Raw genomic sequence first — 12,803 nt, 5'->3', positions numbered from 1 at the left:
AGATGGAACCATGAATTCTACGGTCTACCAAAAAATCCTGAAGGAGAATATCCGGCCATCTGTACGTCAACTCAAGCTGAAGCGATCTTGGGTGCTGCAGCAGGACAATGACCCAAAACACACCAGCAAATCCACTCCTGAATGGCTGAAAAAAAACAAAATGAAGACTTTGGAGTGGCCTAGTCAAAGTCCTGACCTGAATCCAATTGAGATGCTATGGCATGACCTTAAAAAGGCGGTTCATGCTAGAAAACCCTCAAATAAAGCTGAATTACAACAATTCTGCAAAGATGAGTGGGCCAAAATTCCTCCAGAGCGCTGTAAAAGACTCATTGCAAGTTATCGCAAACACTTGATTGCAGTTATTGCTGCTAAGGGTGGCCCAACCAGTTATTAGGTTCAGGGGGCAATTACTTTTCACACAGGGCCATGTAGGTTTGGATTTTTTCTCCCTAAATAATAAAAACCATCATTTAAAAACCGCACTTTGTGTTTACTTGTGTTATATTTGACTAATGGTTAAATGTGTTTGATGATCAGAAACATTTTGTGTGACAAACATGCAAAAGAATAAGAAATCAGGAAGGGGGCAAATAGTTTTTCACACCACTGTTTATATACATATACATACATATATATACATATATATATACATATATACACACATACATATATATACATACATATACATACACAGAGTAAAAAAATTACAGAACGAGGAAAGTTTTCAGTTGAGATTTAAAGGTGCAGAAAGAGGAGCAACATCAGAGAGACTGAGGAAGAGAGTTCCAGAGTTGAGGGGCTATAGCACTCCCGGGGTGGAAAGTGTGGTGCATGGGACAGTAAGGAGATTACTGCTTGAGGACCTGAGAGAGCAACAAGGAGTGTAAGGAGCTAGGAGCCGAGTGAGGTAGAGGGGGGCAAGGTTATGTAGGGCTTTGAAGGTGAGAAGCAGAATCTTGAATTTAATCTTTGATGGTACCGGTAACCAGTGATGCTGGGAGAGAACAGGGGAGATGTGAGCAAAATGCTTTGTGTGGGTGAGGACTCTGGCTGCGGAGTTCTGAATGTACTGTAGCCTCTGTATAGATTTTGCAGGGAGGGAGATGAAGGAATTACAGTAATCAATATAAGACATTATGAAACAATGAACCAGAGTTTGAGCACCATTAAAGGACAGAAATGGACGGAGGCAGGCAATGTTACGGAGATGACAGAATGAAATTATGGAAAGAGACCTAATGTGTAGCTCAAAGTTAAGTGATGAATCAAACAAAACACCAAGATTTCTGACAAGAGGATCAGGTTTAACAAGTGTACCATCAACAGAAACAGAGAAACTAGATGCCTTAGAAAGCTGGGGGTTTGAATCTACCAGTAGCACTTCAGTTTTATTGACATTAAGTTTGAGAAAGTTGTTTTCCATCCATAGTTTAAGATCAGTGATGCAGTCAGTGAGTGTACTGGGAAGTGAATCTGTAGGGGAGTCTATACTAAGATAGAACTGTATATCGTCTGCATAATAATGGAAGTTAAGACCATGTCTGCGAATAATCTGACTCAAAGGAAGGATATAAAGCAGAAAAAGTAACGGCCTAAGGACTGAACCCAAAGGGGTACCAAGCGACGCAGGTGAGGTAAAGGATTTATATCAGCCAAGTGTGACAAACTGCTGCCTATTAGAGAGATATGATGTGAGCCATTGAAGAACTAAGCCAGAGATCCCTACAGCAGAGAGACGTGACAGGAGGATTTCATGATAAACAGTGCCAAATGCTGCACTTAAGTCAAGAAGGAGGAGATAATTAAGTGAACCACAGTCTATAGATTGGAGAAGATCCTTAATTACATGGAGAAGAGCTGCCTCAGTATTGTGCTGTGTGTGAAAGCAAGACTGAAAAGGCTCATAGAGTGTATTGTCTAGAAGAAAAGCATGGAGTTGTGTAGCAACCATGCATTCCATAACCTTAGCCAAAACAGCAATATTAGGCATAGGCCTGTAACTGGAGAGAGAAAATGAATCTAGGTCAGGTTTTTTAAGGTTTAGTGTAACTGCAGCAGTTTTGAAGGCAGTAGGAACAGAACATTAAATGAAACATGCATTTATCAATAAGGTGTTGCTATAAAGGGAAACCCAGTTTTTAGGAAAGGGAAGACTAAGCAAATAAATCAGAATTAACAGACCTAATGTTGCGATAAGAGGCAGACTTTTTCTTGACAGATATAGCGGTAATAATGCTAAAGTTATATTCAATAAGCTTATAATCAGAAATAACAGAGAGTGAACCTGAAACAGAGACATTATTCAAGCCATTTGAACAAAGCAAATCAAGAATATGACCATGAGTATGAGTGGGGAAATCAGTATGTTGTGTCAAGTCAAAACATTCCAAAGTTGAGAAGAATTCAGCTGTAAGAGAGCAGTTGATATTAACATGAATATTAAAGTCACCAAGTACAATTACAGCAGGGCAAAGAGATAAAGATTACAGTGAGAATTTCATTAAATTTAGACTGAAGGTTTATCACAGATTTGGGAGGGCAATAAACTAACAGCAGCAGCATAGGAGGGGATGAAACCACTTTAACAGCAATATATTCAAAAGATGCAACTTCAAAAAAGGAGAATTCTTTCATTGTTAAGGTAGATTTATAAACCACAGCCAGGCCACCCCCTTTTTCCTATAAACTTGGGTTTAGATATGTGGCTATAGTCAGAGGGAGACAGCAAGTTTCAATGTAAATGGTCACCAGGTTGTTGCCAAGTTTCTGTAAGAAGAAACAAGTCCACTTGCTTCTGGGAGATGAGGTCGTTAATCAGCGAGATCTTGTTAGTGATGGAGCAAGCGGCGTTCAATAGGGCAATCCTAAAGTTAGAACAGCGGGGAGAGTAGGGCTCAGACACTTCCTAAAGAGGACAAAGATGGTCCATGTTTATTCCTCAGACAGGCCTACTGTTACACCAGTGAACACGGTGAGATGTCCATATAGTTGGAATCGACGCGTCCGAGCCATAGATTTGCAAGGGGCCTCTTTTAGACCGGTGAATATAGCTAGGACAGCGAGTAATTCCAATGCGACTAGCAAAAATTATGTCAGGGAGACCAATCATGGATTACAGTCAAGATATTTAAGTTCATATGGAGAATATATGAGCTGCATTGCCAAAAAAGTAGAAATGACAACACACAGCACAACTCCAACCCAGAGACAGAAGGGGCTAGGGTTATCCAGACACTGATAGACACCACCTAGAGTGAACAGAATGCCACAAAACACTATGCTAACTCCAGCTACACACGTTAGCCAGCCCAAATCTCACAGCATAAACAGCTAGAAAAGGAAAAGCACAGCGGGCAGGCTGTACATTCACAGTTCAGACTGGCGACTCCAAACAAAGCAAGAGTAGATTCATACTCACCGTTAAGGCAGTAACAGAAAGGAAGGAAGAGAGCTCGCACAGGACTAAAGCAGGTGTGATCTAAACAATTGCAAATGGCATTTGTATCGTAAAATTCGAGAAGAGCAGTCTAATCAGAAGGTAAAGGTGAAAAATAAAATAAAACAGAAATAATGACACCGATGAGAAGCAGTAGCCAAACGTGCACAGCATACTCTCAAACGGAAATGAATTCAATTCAAGAGTACTTACGGCCAAAGTTTCCTCCATTTTTTTTTTTTTTAAATTAATGGTGTGTATATTAGTAATTGATTAATTCTTCAATCCCACTATACTACATAAGCTTTCCCCCATAAAGTATTGATCGATCTCCACAAGGCACCAACAAATGAATAGCAAATTTTCCCTGTGAAGTAATCAACACTGCAAAGCACCAACATGTGAACAATGAGCAGGGTGTCAGGGTCACCTCCACATGAAGTATCTAGTGATCACCACAAAGCAACAACACATGAGTGATGAGTGTGGACCTCCATGGAGTTTGAAGATTACAACTATGCCACACTTCCAAACAGATGCGCTGGAGCCGGAGCAAAAAGCATAACAGCTGAGCGGCAGTTCAAAAATGCTGTGAGACACTCTGAAGAGAAGCTGCCAAGACTCGAATATCGTTTTGTGCTGCTCTGCATTGGTAATTAAATTATGCGTACTACTGACCCACACCAGACGAACAGAGCTTCAACTGCAATGGCCTGTACACTTTGTGTTCAACATACATTCAGATTCACATATGGCCAAATGGCTGGTCCCACACAGTCTGTGCATGACTTAATGATGGATAGTCCGTATCTACACACCCTTATGACACTAACTGATGTTGATAAACACTGAAATTAACAAAAAAATCATTTCAGACATTCCCCCTTAGTAAGAACTTCTAACAAATACTATTTATATGATAAAATCATGTTTAGGGGGAAAAAATCTTTCAATTACTTGGTTTTAACATATTTGGAGCACTTAATTCTATGTATTGCTGATTGTGGTAATTTCTTGGTTGCAGCATCAGTACAGTAAGAAAGACAGCTAAGAGACTACTACGTCTGCATCCCAACCACCACTTCTCTCAGGAGTGTATTAATCTATGGCTGGCAGCATTTCCACAAATATATGATAAATAAAAGGCATATAACCTTTGCGGGATGTAGTGGCTTATTTTGGAAATTTCTAAAACATTACTCCTCTATTGTTTTCCTATGGCCCTTGCCTATAAGTACGAACTGCCTCAACTTTGTCCACTGTTGGCGCATGACTATACAGTATATGCAAGTCCTGGAATAGCTTGAGACAAGTGCAGAGGCTCGTTTTCTTTCGGGATTGTCTACTTGGCAGACTCTGAAATACATTATAGGCTTACCCAAGCCAATTCATTCTAGAGAGTGTAAATAAGCAAATTAAGTAATTTCTCTGTGTGAAAAATTAAGTTGGAGGGAAAAAAAAAAAACACCAACATGAAGTTACTGTGTTTAAAAAAAAAAAAAAAAATACCCCACTAAAGTCAACAAACGATCTACACACATAATTAATCTCTGAATGGGGTGCTAGATAAGAAAAAATCCCAGACTTTCCACCACCGCAGGGCCTCTCTCTACTCTTAATTGGTAAACCACAAGTGAGGCATCAAGCACTCGCATTCTACACAGAGACAATCAAGATGTCTTTAATTTACTTTTTAAAATTTTGTTTGCTTTCAAATGTTGCTTACTAATGAACACACAACTAAAATCATTCTAAATTTCTTAAACAATGCTGTGACTTTCTGAGTAACACATTAAAGCAGAAAAATGGTTAGCTCAAACATTTGTATTATCTTGAACTATGGAGCTAGTTGGAATAAAAACCTAAATTAATCAGTTGTCCCAATACTGAACTGGACAGTTTTATACAGCAGAGACAACACTCTAAATGAGTAAACGAAAAGAAAAAGAAAATAATTTGAGTGACAAATAGATTGTTTGGAACACTGAAATAGATTTTAAACTTAGTGCATCAAAAAGAGCTCATTCTACATCTGTGAAGATAAAAATTCCAAACAGAGAAAAATAGGGAAAAGTGCAAGTAAAGATCAATATACTGTTGTATATAAATGTCATGGCATTTGTAAAACAGAAATGTAAAAAAAAAAAAAAAGCCGTAAAAGATCAACTCTTCCTATGAAGGAAAGAAAGGCTAAAAATCATAGTGTATTCTCTGAAGGATAGAGCTCAAACATTGCATTTTCTGTACAATACAACTGCAGATAAACGCCTTTCCAAGAAATGTTATTGAAGTCAGGATGGTGAAAAAAGCTTAACTGTTCTTTCAGTTGCAATTAAATATACCCCCATTTGAATTAGATGTATGATATTTTACAGGTTTGGGAAAAAAATTAAAAGAATACATTCCAGAATATATATTACAAAATACGAATTATATTTTAGTTTAGATGAAACAAACATCCAGTATAAGAGTGTGGGAACAAAGACTGGTTAGTAGCAGTACAATAAGGGGTTTTATTAGCTGTAGATTGCTTCAAGTTATTAAAGAGTAATGACGTGTTTGTGTATATTAAAATGCAGTTTTTCATTACAGCTAATATATGGTACATCTCAACTGCAGAAGGTATCGTCTTTAGAAAACATATCCATATTTCCTGTATTTCGATCATACTTTGTGGTTGAAGTGACATTACAAAACAGAAATGCCCTCTCTCTGCTTCCTCTTTGTCCACATGAGATCACACAACAAATCAACCTATCAAAGTTCAGGCATCATATCAAAAAACAAACCTCAGCATCCAAAAAAAAAAAAACTTTCACGTCCAAGAAGTACTGCTATTTTTTTGCAATTTTCATTATTTTTCCTCAGCTGGGATTAAAAGAACAAATTGTTTTATGGATCTCTTCAGTGAACAAGGAATATTCAGAAAAACACTTCAATTATCTTATTATCATGAATAAGAACATCAAGACAATGTAGTGCCATCACTAGAAAAAAACAATCCCACTAAAATGCTATATCCTAAGAAGCAGGAAAGGCTAGGGCAGGTAAGATCATTTGCTTTTGCTTGATAAAGCACTTCCAACCTAAACTGTTTTCAGATATTAAAATCACACTGGAAGCAATATGTTAATTGGGAAAGACCCTGCTGTTTTATTGGACAAATGTGATAATTTGAAGATTTCCCTGGACTGAAACCAATTAAAAACTCATTCAGTCATTCTGTAAAAGAGGCCACAAAAATCCAAAGACATCTTTATTAAAACATTCATCTGAGTTTACTTGATTTGTCTGTCACCTTCACCTCCTTAAAGCTTGCTTTTATACATGAAGGATGCAAATGGACAACTTTTCCCAGCACAGTCATCAATGACATTCAAAAACACAAGTACTCCCTGTTTCTTTCTAAGTAAACAGTGGGATACTTGATACATATTAAACAGTTCATGGTACAGTTTATCTATGTTCTGCAACAGTTCTTTAAATACAAATAATAAGCATCTCAGCACTTCCCACCACAATCTTTCTCAGTGTGTATATTTCCAGACTGAGGGATTCAACACAGGTTCAAAAAAATGTATTTTTAAAATCAGAATACAGATGGATTCTGCAACTTTTACATGTTACACAAACAGCAGTGTCAGTATGGATTTATCTGAAAGCATAATTCATTCAAATGAAAGCCATTACTATTCTGTAATTGTACGTATCAGAATCTGGAACATTCTTTTTAAACAGTCTGCATATGTAGAGAAGAGCAACTATAGTTATTACCTTCCAAACTTGTTTTTTTCCCTACAGTCTCAATTTTTTTCCTTTAAATGAGAGGAAAAAAAAGTTGAAACTCGATTAATGTATACTGAAAATCAAAGTTAATTAGATGCAAGGTTTAAATTTTGGAAATTTAAGCTGTCTTCTTACTTAGTAGCCAGACTCACTTAGCATATGTGTTTAACCATTCAACTTTGCAGAAACAAGGCTGAATTCAGCACGTGCAGTATCACTTCTTGATACATTATCATATACTTGGACACAGCAGACAGAGGCAGAACTATTGGATGACTTGTAATGTTACTCTTCATCTGTCAAATGATGGGTTAAAAGACAGTAGTAGCAGAGGAAAGTTTCTCTTCCATGCATGCCTTACCACCTTTATTGTTCAAAACATAATAATTTTATAGTAGTAAAACACTATAATAAAACATATTAAAAGAAATAATTGAGTAAGCTTTATCTTACCAGCACATTTGGTCCTTGTAATAAGTGGAGGTCCTGGTTGTCCTGTACCACCTTCACCAGGTCTTGTCAGCAACACTCTAATCTCATACTCTGTATCAGGGTCCAAATGCCAGAGTTTGTAGGTTGGAGCATTAACTGCATGTGTTTCGGTCCAAGATCCTGATGTCATGCGATATTCTACTTCTTTCAGAATGATAGGTCCATCACCAAATATTGAATTGGCATTTAGCTGAATTAGAAGATATGTAGGACCAACACCAAGCAGCTGAGGAGGAGCTATAGGTCGAGGAGGCTCTGGAAATGGGAGAAGGAAATTCCAATTACTTTATCGCAAATGTCATGCATGTAATATACTACATAATTTTCAACAGAATCACAAAAAAAAGGATACTAGGTTTTCCAGAATTCTTACTTGGTACATAATCATTGTTTCAAAATATTGTGATGTTACTATTAACAGAATAAACTCCTATAAAGTTTAACACTTGGAGAGTCAATAAAAAAGGCAACTGTTCCTCACAATCTCAACAGAATGAATCAACTTCCTTTTAAATAAAAACAGTTATGTGCCTATTTCCTTCAAATTATGAAATATGGTTTACAAATTACTGATTAAGTGTCCTCTTATAAAATATATAGACCAATATATGGTATTTGACATAAAATGCATAGTTTTGCATATAGAATTTAAACACTATTTAAAAGAAAGAAAAACAAAAAAAAAACAGGATTTCTGAATATGCATACTGCTCCATGTTACATTCAATTTTACAAAAAACACCTTGGGAAGAAAGACCCACACAAGACTACTTGAGTACTTTTAAATATTTTGATTGTTACAAGAAAATTATGATTGTTGTTTCTAAATTAGGATTAAAAGCACTACCACTTCACAAACACAACACAGCATAATTAAGTTGTCATTATTATAATTTCTAGGAGGCTACATTAAATGTATGAGGGAAATGGCTATAAGTCAAAAAAGAAAAAAAAGACAGGATTAACTTTAAAACAAACATATATTTAAGGACATTCAAACCCCAAGCTCACTACTTAAATATTATAATTGGTGTCCTATCCTAGCACAAAAACAGCCAAAGAGGTACCTGAATACTTTTCTCCACATTCACTTGGTTGGTAAATTGGTTTGTTAATATTAGTTTCTTATGCTTAATGTAGTGCCATTAGTTCTTGTTTATATCTAAAAAACAGCTCATCTGGGTTCACAATTGTCAAAAAAAAATACCATGATCGGTTGTTTAAACCTGCAACCATGCAATTTTTTAATGAAAAACTGCATATTAGCTAGATAACCCTGTGTGTTAATTTGCCTATTTTTTCTCATATTCACACAGTGTTTTACATGGAAAGTTATCTTTAGTATAAAAGAAAGCAGGGCATTTAAAGTGTACTCTCAGCGGCAATTGCACCCAATTAAAGATTTAAATGTCCTAAAACATTAAAGTTGATTTAAGGAAAGAGAAATGTCAGTGTAACAGAGAGATGTGAGCTAGATAAGTAGAGGTTTCCATGTCCTGTTAAAAAGCAAATTTTCTGATCTGTACCATACACCACATGTAAAACATTTCATAACTACTGGGGCACTGCAATTTCACTTCAGTCTGCAGGCTTTTTAAAGATTACGTACAACTGAAAAGGTCTTTCATGTCTTTGGAATTGCGTATTAATTAACAATGAACATAGCTTTTGTTGAATTACTTCTGAAGCACTTTAGGTGGTCTGGACTGGTCTTTGTGATTTGTGCATGCAGTCTCACAAATCTTTGTGTAAAGTAGTGCTTTATGGATTCAGTCTTAAATGCATTTCCCCTTAATTTACACTGATGTCTGACTATGTGAGTCACTCTTAAGCTTACACTTAAGCCACTTTTAAGATTACATCTTGCCTGAAGAAGGGGCCTGAGCTGCCTCGAAAGCTTGCATATTGTATGTAATCTTTTAAGTTAAGCAATAAAAGGTGTCATTTTGCTTGACTTCTCATTTCATCCATAATGGCTAACATGGTACAACACTCTACAACCCTTAAGCTGAAAAAATGTTCCTGGATCTACTTTATCAATGCCTTGAGAATTTTAAATACCTGAATAAGAAGGTATTGCATTCACATCATACATTACAAGCTTGAACTACCAATCAACACTCGGTGTTCTGTACTTTTTGTGGCATGTCATTTGCATTCATGATAACAAAAGCCAAAATGTGTGCTATAGCCAACCTACAATGAAACAAAAAAAACAATTTTTTCATCAAAGTAATAAGTCGCTTGTTTTTTTTTTTTTTAATAAAAGTCGCCTTTTTTGTTTGGAAGACGATAGAAAAAAAACTTAGGATGCCATGTGTAAGGAAGTGAAGTAATTAGTAACTTCTAGTTTCCTGTTGGTAGACATTTACTCGCATCCATGCTATGATAAGGCAGGTCTAATTTTCAGACCAATATGGCATCATATGTAGCAATTTTAAATTAACTTGGAACGAATCACAGAACAACAAAACCAAATACTGATACACATGTTGGGTTGTAGCAATCAGTGAGACAACAAACCAAACTCCTACGTCCCTAGCTAAAACACCTGCACACCATTCCCCCAGTGTAGACCCATGTTTTTGAAATAAACATAGTGAACTTTAAAGACATCAACAGCCCTAGGTTGCAGAGAGAATAAACTTGTGTTTGGGAATCCCTATTGCAAACTGGGCTAAAAATACACAAAAAGGTCTCGGTTGCTATGAACTAATATAAAAAATAGAACTATAAAGGCAAAATATGCATTTTTAAGCTTATATATTGATTTTTTTTAAATGCATATAACTTACCTCCAAAATACACTTCAATTATGCATAAAGAAAAGTGCAAAAGGTGAACAGTAGGTAACAAGAACTTAAGCTCAAATATGTGCTCTTTTACCACTTGAGGGAAAATATAAATCCATTTAAAAGACTCCATAGTTTGGCTTCATGTATGAATTTTAATCAGTTGGTAAATGAGCAAGTAATTGTTTTGCAGCATTATTAATATTGTTTCTAACACAATGCTCTATCAGAATTAGAAATGTGGTGAAACAGAGAATCCCACAAGTGCTCTTCAAATCTGCTCATGCATGTAATTCTCGTATACTGGATGAAGTTCTACACTGCTGTCCCATTAGTTTTCAATTAATGTTCTTCACTCCTAATTTTATCATCCTCTGTTCTCTAGTTTGGCTTATTAGCATTTCATGAAACACATACAGCAGAAATTGCTTTAAAATTAGATTTCTAAAATCCTGTTCAGCTCCTCTCATAATTCAATAAACAAGACTAGATATTGCCAAAACAGCTTTAGCAATTAAAGCTTGTCCAGCAAAAGCATTTAATGACACCCAAGTTGAATAAAAGAAAATGCATTATTAAAATTAAAGGAATAAGGTTTATATTGAAAATAAAAATGTACTTGTGGTATTAACATCTCCCTTAAAAGTACAAACCTAGTTTACTCAAAATATCGAAATATGTCTTATTTAGTTTAGCAAAAACAAACATGTTTCCTAGAAGAGGCAAGCCCAAATATAATAATATAGAATAATAGAATGTGCTGAGAAAAAGTACTTCCCTTTTCTTTATTTCTTCCATTATTGTAAATGTTGATACTATATGCTTTCAGGTCTTCAACTACAATTTCATATTAAATTAAAAGGCACCGAAGTAAACAAAAAAAATTCCACTACATTGTTCATTCAATAAATATAGATATATAACACAAACTGGCACGGTGTGAAAGACAAATTTTGTACACTTAATAAATGGTACTGCCATCTTTAGCTGCAATGACTGAAATATACATTTAAGTTTCTGCCACAGTGTTACTGGTGGCTTCAGTTCTGGACTTTGACTAGAGGCCAGTCCTAAACTTTCATTTTGGTTTGTTTTCATTCATTGTGGGCTGTTTTTGTGCTTTGGATCATCTCACTACATGAACCAACTATGTTTCAGCTTACTGATGCATGACCAGTCATTCTTCTTTTAAAAAAAATATACAGGGCAGACTTAATTCCTTCAATCCAAGCAAGTGGTCAAGGTTGATAACTCTGATGCAGTGGGTTAAAACACTCATAGTATTTGAAACAGTTTGGCTATTCCGTGCACTACTATATGGTTACGGGTTGATTAACAACAACAACATTTATTTATATAGCACATTTTCATACAAAAAATGTAGCTCAAAGTGCTTTACATAATGAAGAACAGAAAAATAAAAGACACAGTAAGAAAATAAAATAAGTCAACATTAATTAACATAGAATAAGAGTAAGGTCCGATGGCCAAGGTGGACAGAAAAAACAAAAAAAAAAAAACCTCCAGACGGCTGGAGGAAAAATAAAATCTGCAGGGATTCCAGACCATGAGATCGCCCAGTCCCCTCTGGGTCACAATTACAATTACAATCAGATGCCTTAAACTAAAAAATGATATGCGGTTAATGTCAGTGTATTTGATAAAGCCACTTCAGGGATGTGAATCTAAAACATAAAGGGAGGCCACCCAGTAACAGTAGCACTTCTTTGATGCTGGGTGATACCAGTTTGCAAAACTGAGCCAAAAACTTCCTTTGGTTTGAGCTGTCGTGAGAATGTGCGTGGCTTTATGCCAAGTTTAATTTTTATACATCGCGATGTAAGTGTGGAAATGGATGTACACAACATTTTATACATGAGGCCCTTGGTGTCTGAAAAATATGCTGATCCTAAATAACAGGCTTTTTTTTTTTTAAAAAAAAAAAACACCAGGGCACCGAAAACTGTACAACTGGATATATATATAGCTTATGTATCATACCATTTTTTAGGTTTACTTTATTTAAGGCTTGGATGAACACCTAACAGCTTTAATACATTTGTTCTCTCTTCCAGTGTTGTCCCATACTGCCATTTAAAAACATCTTGATTTATGGAGATCTTAGCCAGGCATCTTTAATGCAGGAAGTTTCTAATAGTGTCTTGAAACCCACATCAGTACATAGCTGCAATATATTCAAGCTTTTGATGAGCTGGCAAGATGCACGGCTATTGTCTAATGCTGTTAGCAGCACTTGATGGCAAACGTTTAGAGACATTTGACAGGTTTATTCA

At 35.9% G+C, this 12,803-nt stretch overlaps 1 protein-coding gene across 12 annotated transcripts in view; it reads right to left on the bottom strand.

Annotated features, from left to right (window-relative positions):
• ptprk (protein tyrosine phosphatase receptor type K) overlaps nucleotides 1-12,803 on the bottom strand; it is a 561,898-nt gene that overhangs the window by 289,789 nt on the left and 259,306 nt on the right. For all 12 annotated transcript variants that reach the window (XM_039747480.1, XM_039747483.1, XM_039747482.1 and 9 more), the window contains exon 7: nucleotides 7,679-7,972. In XM_039747480.1, the coding sequence (XP_039603414.1) occupies nucleotides 7,679-7,972 (294 nt within the window). The remainder of the gene's footprint in view (nucleotides 1-7,678; nucleotides 7,973-12,803) is intronic.

This window comes from Polypterus senegalus, chromosome 3 (assembly GCF_016835505.1).
Source record: "Polypterus senegalus isolate Bchr_013 chromosome 3, ASM1683550v1, whole genome shotgun sequence".
Taxonomy (NCBI): domain Eukaryota; kingdom Metazoa; phylum Chordata; class Cladistia; order Polypteriformes; family Polypteridae; genus Polypterus; species Polypterus senegalus.
Note: the sequence above shows the minus strand (reverse complement) of the source record. Positions and strands in the feature narration are given on the sequence as shown.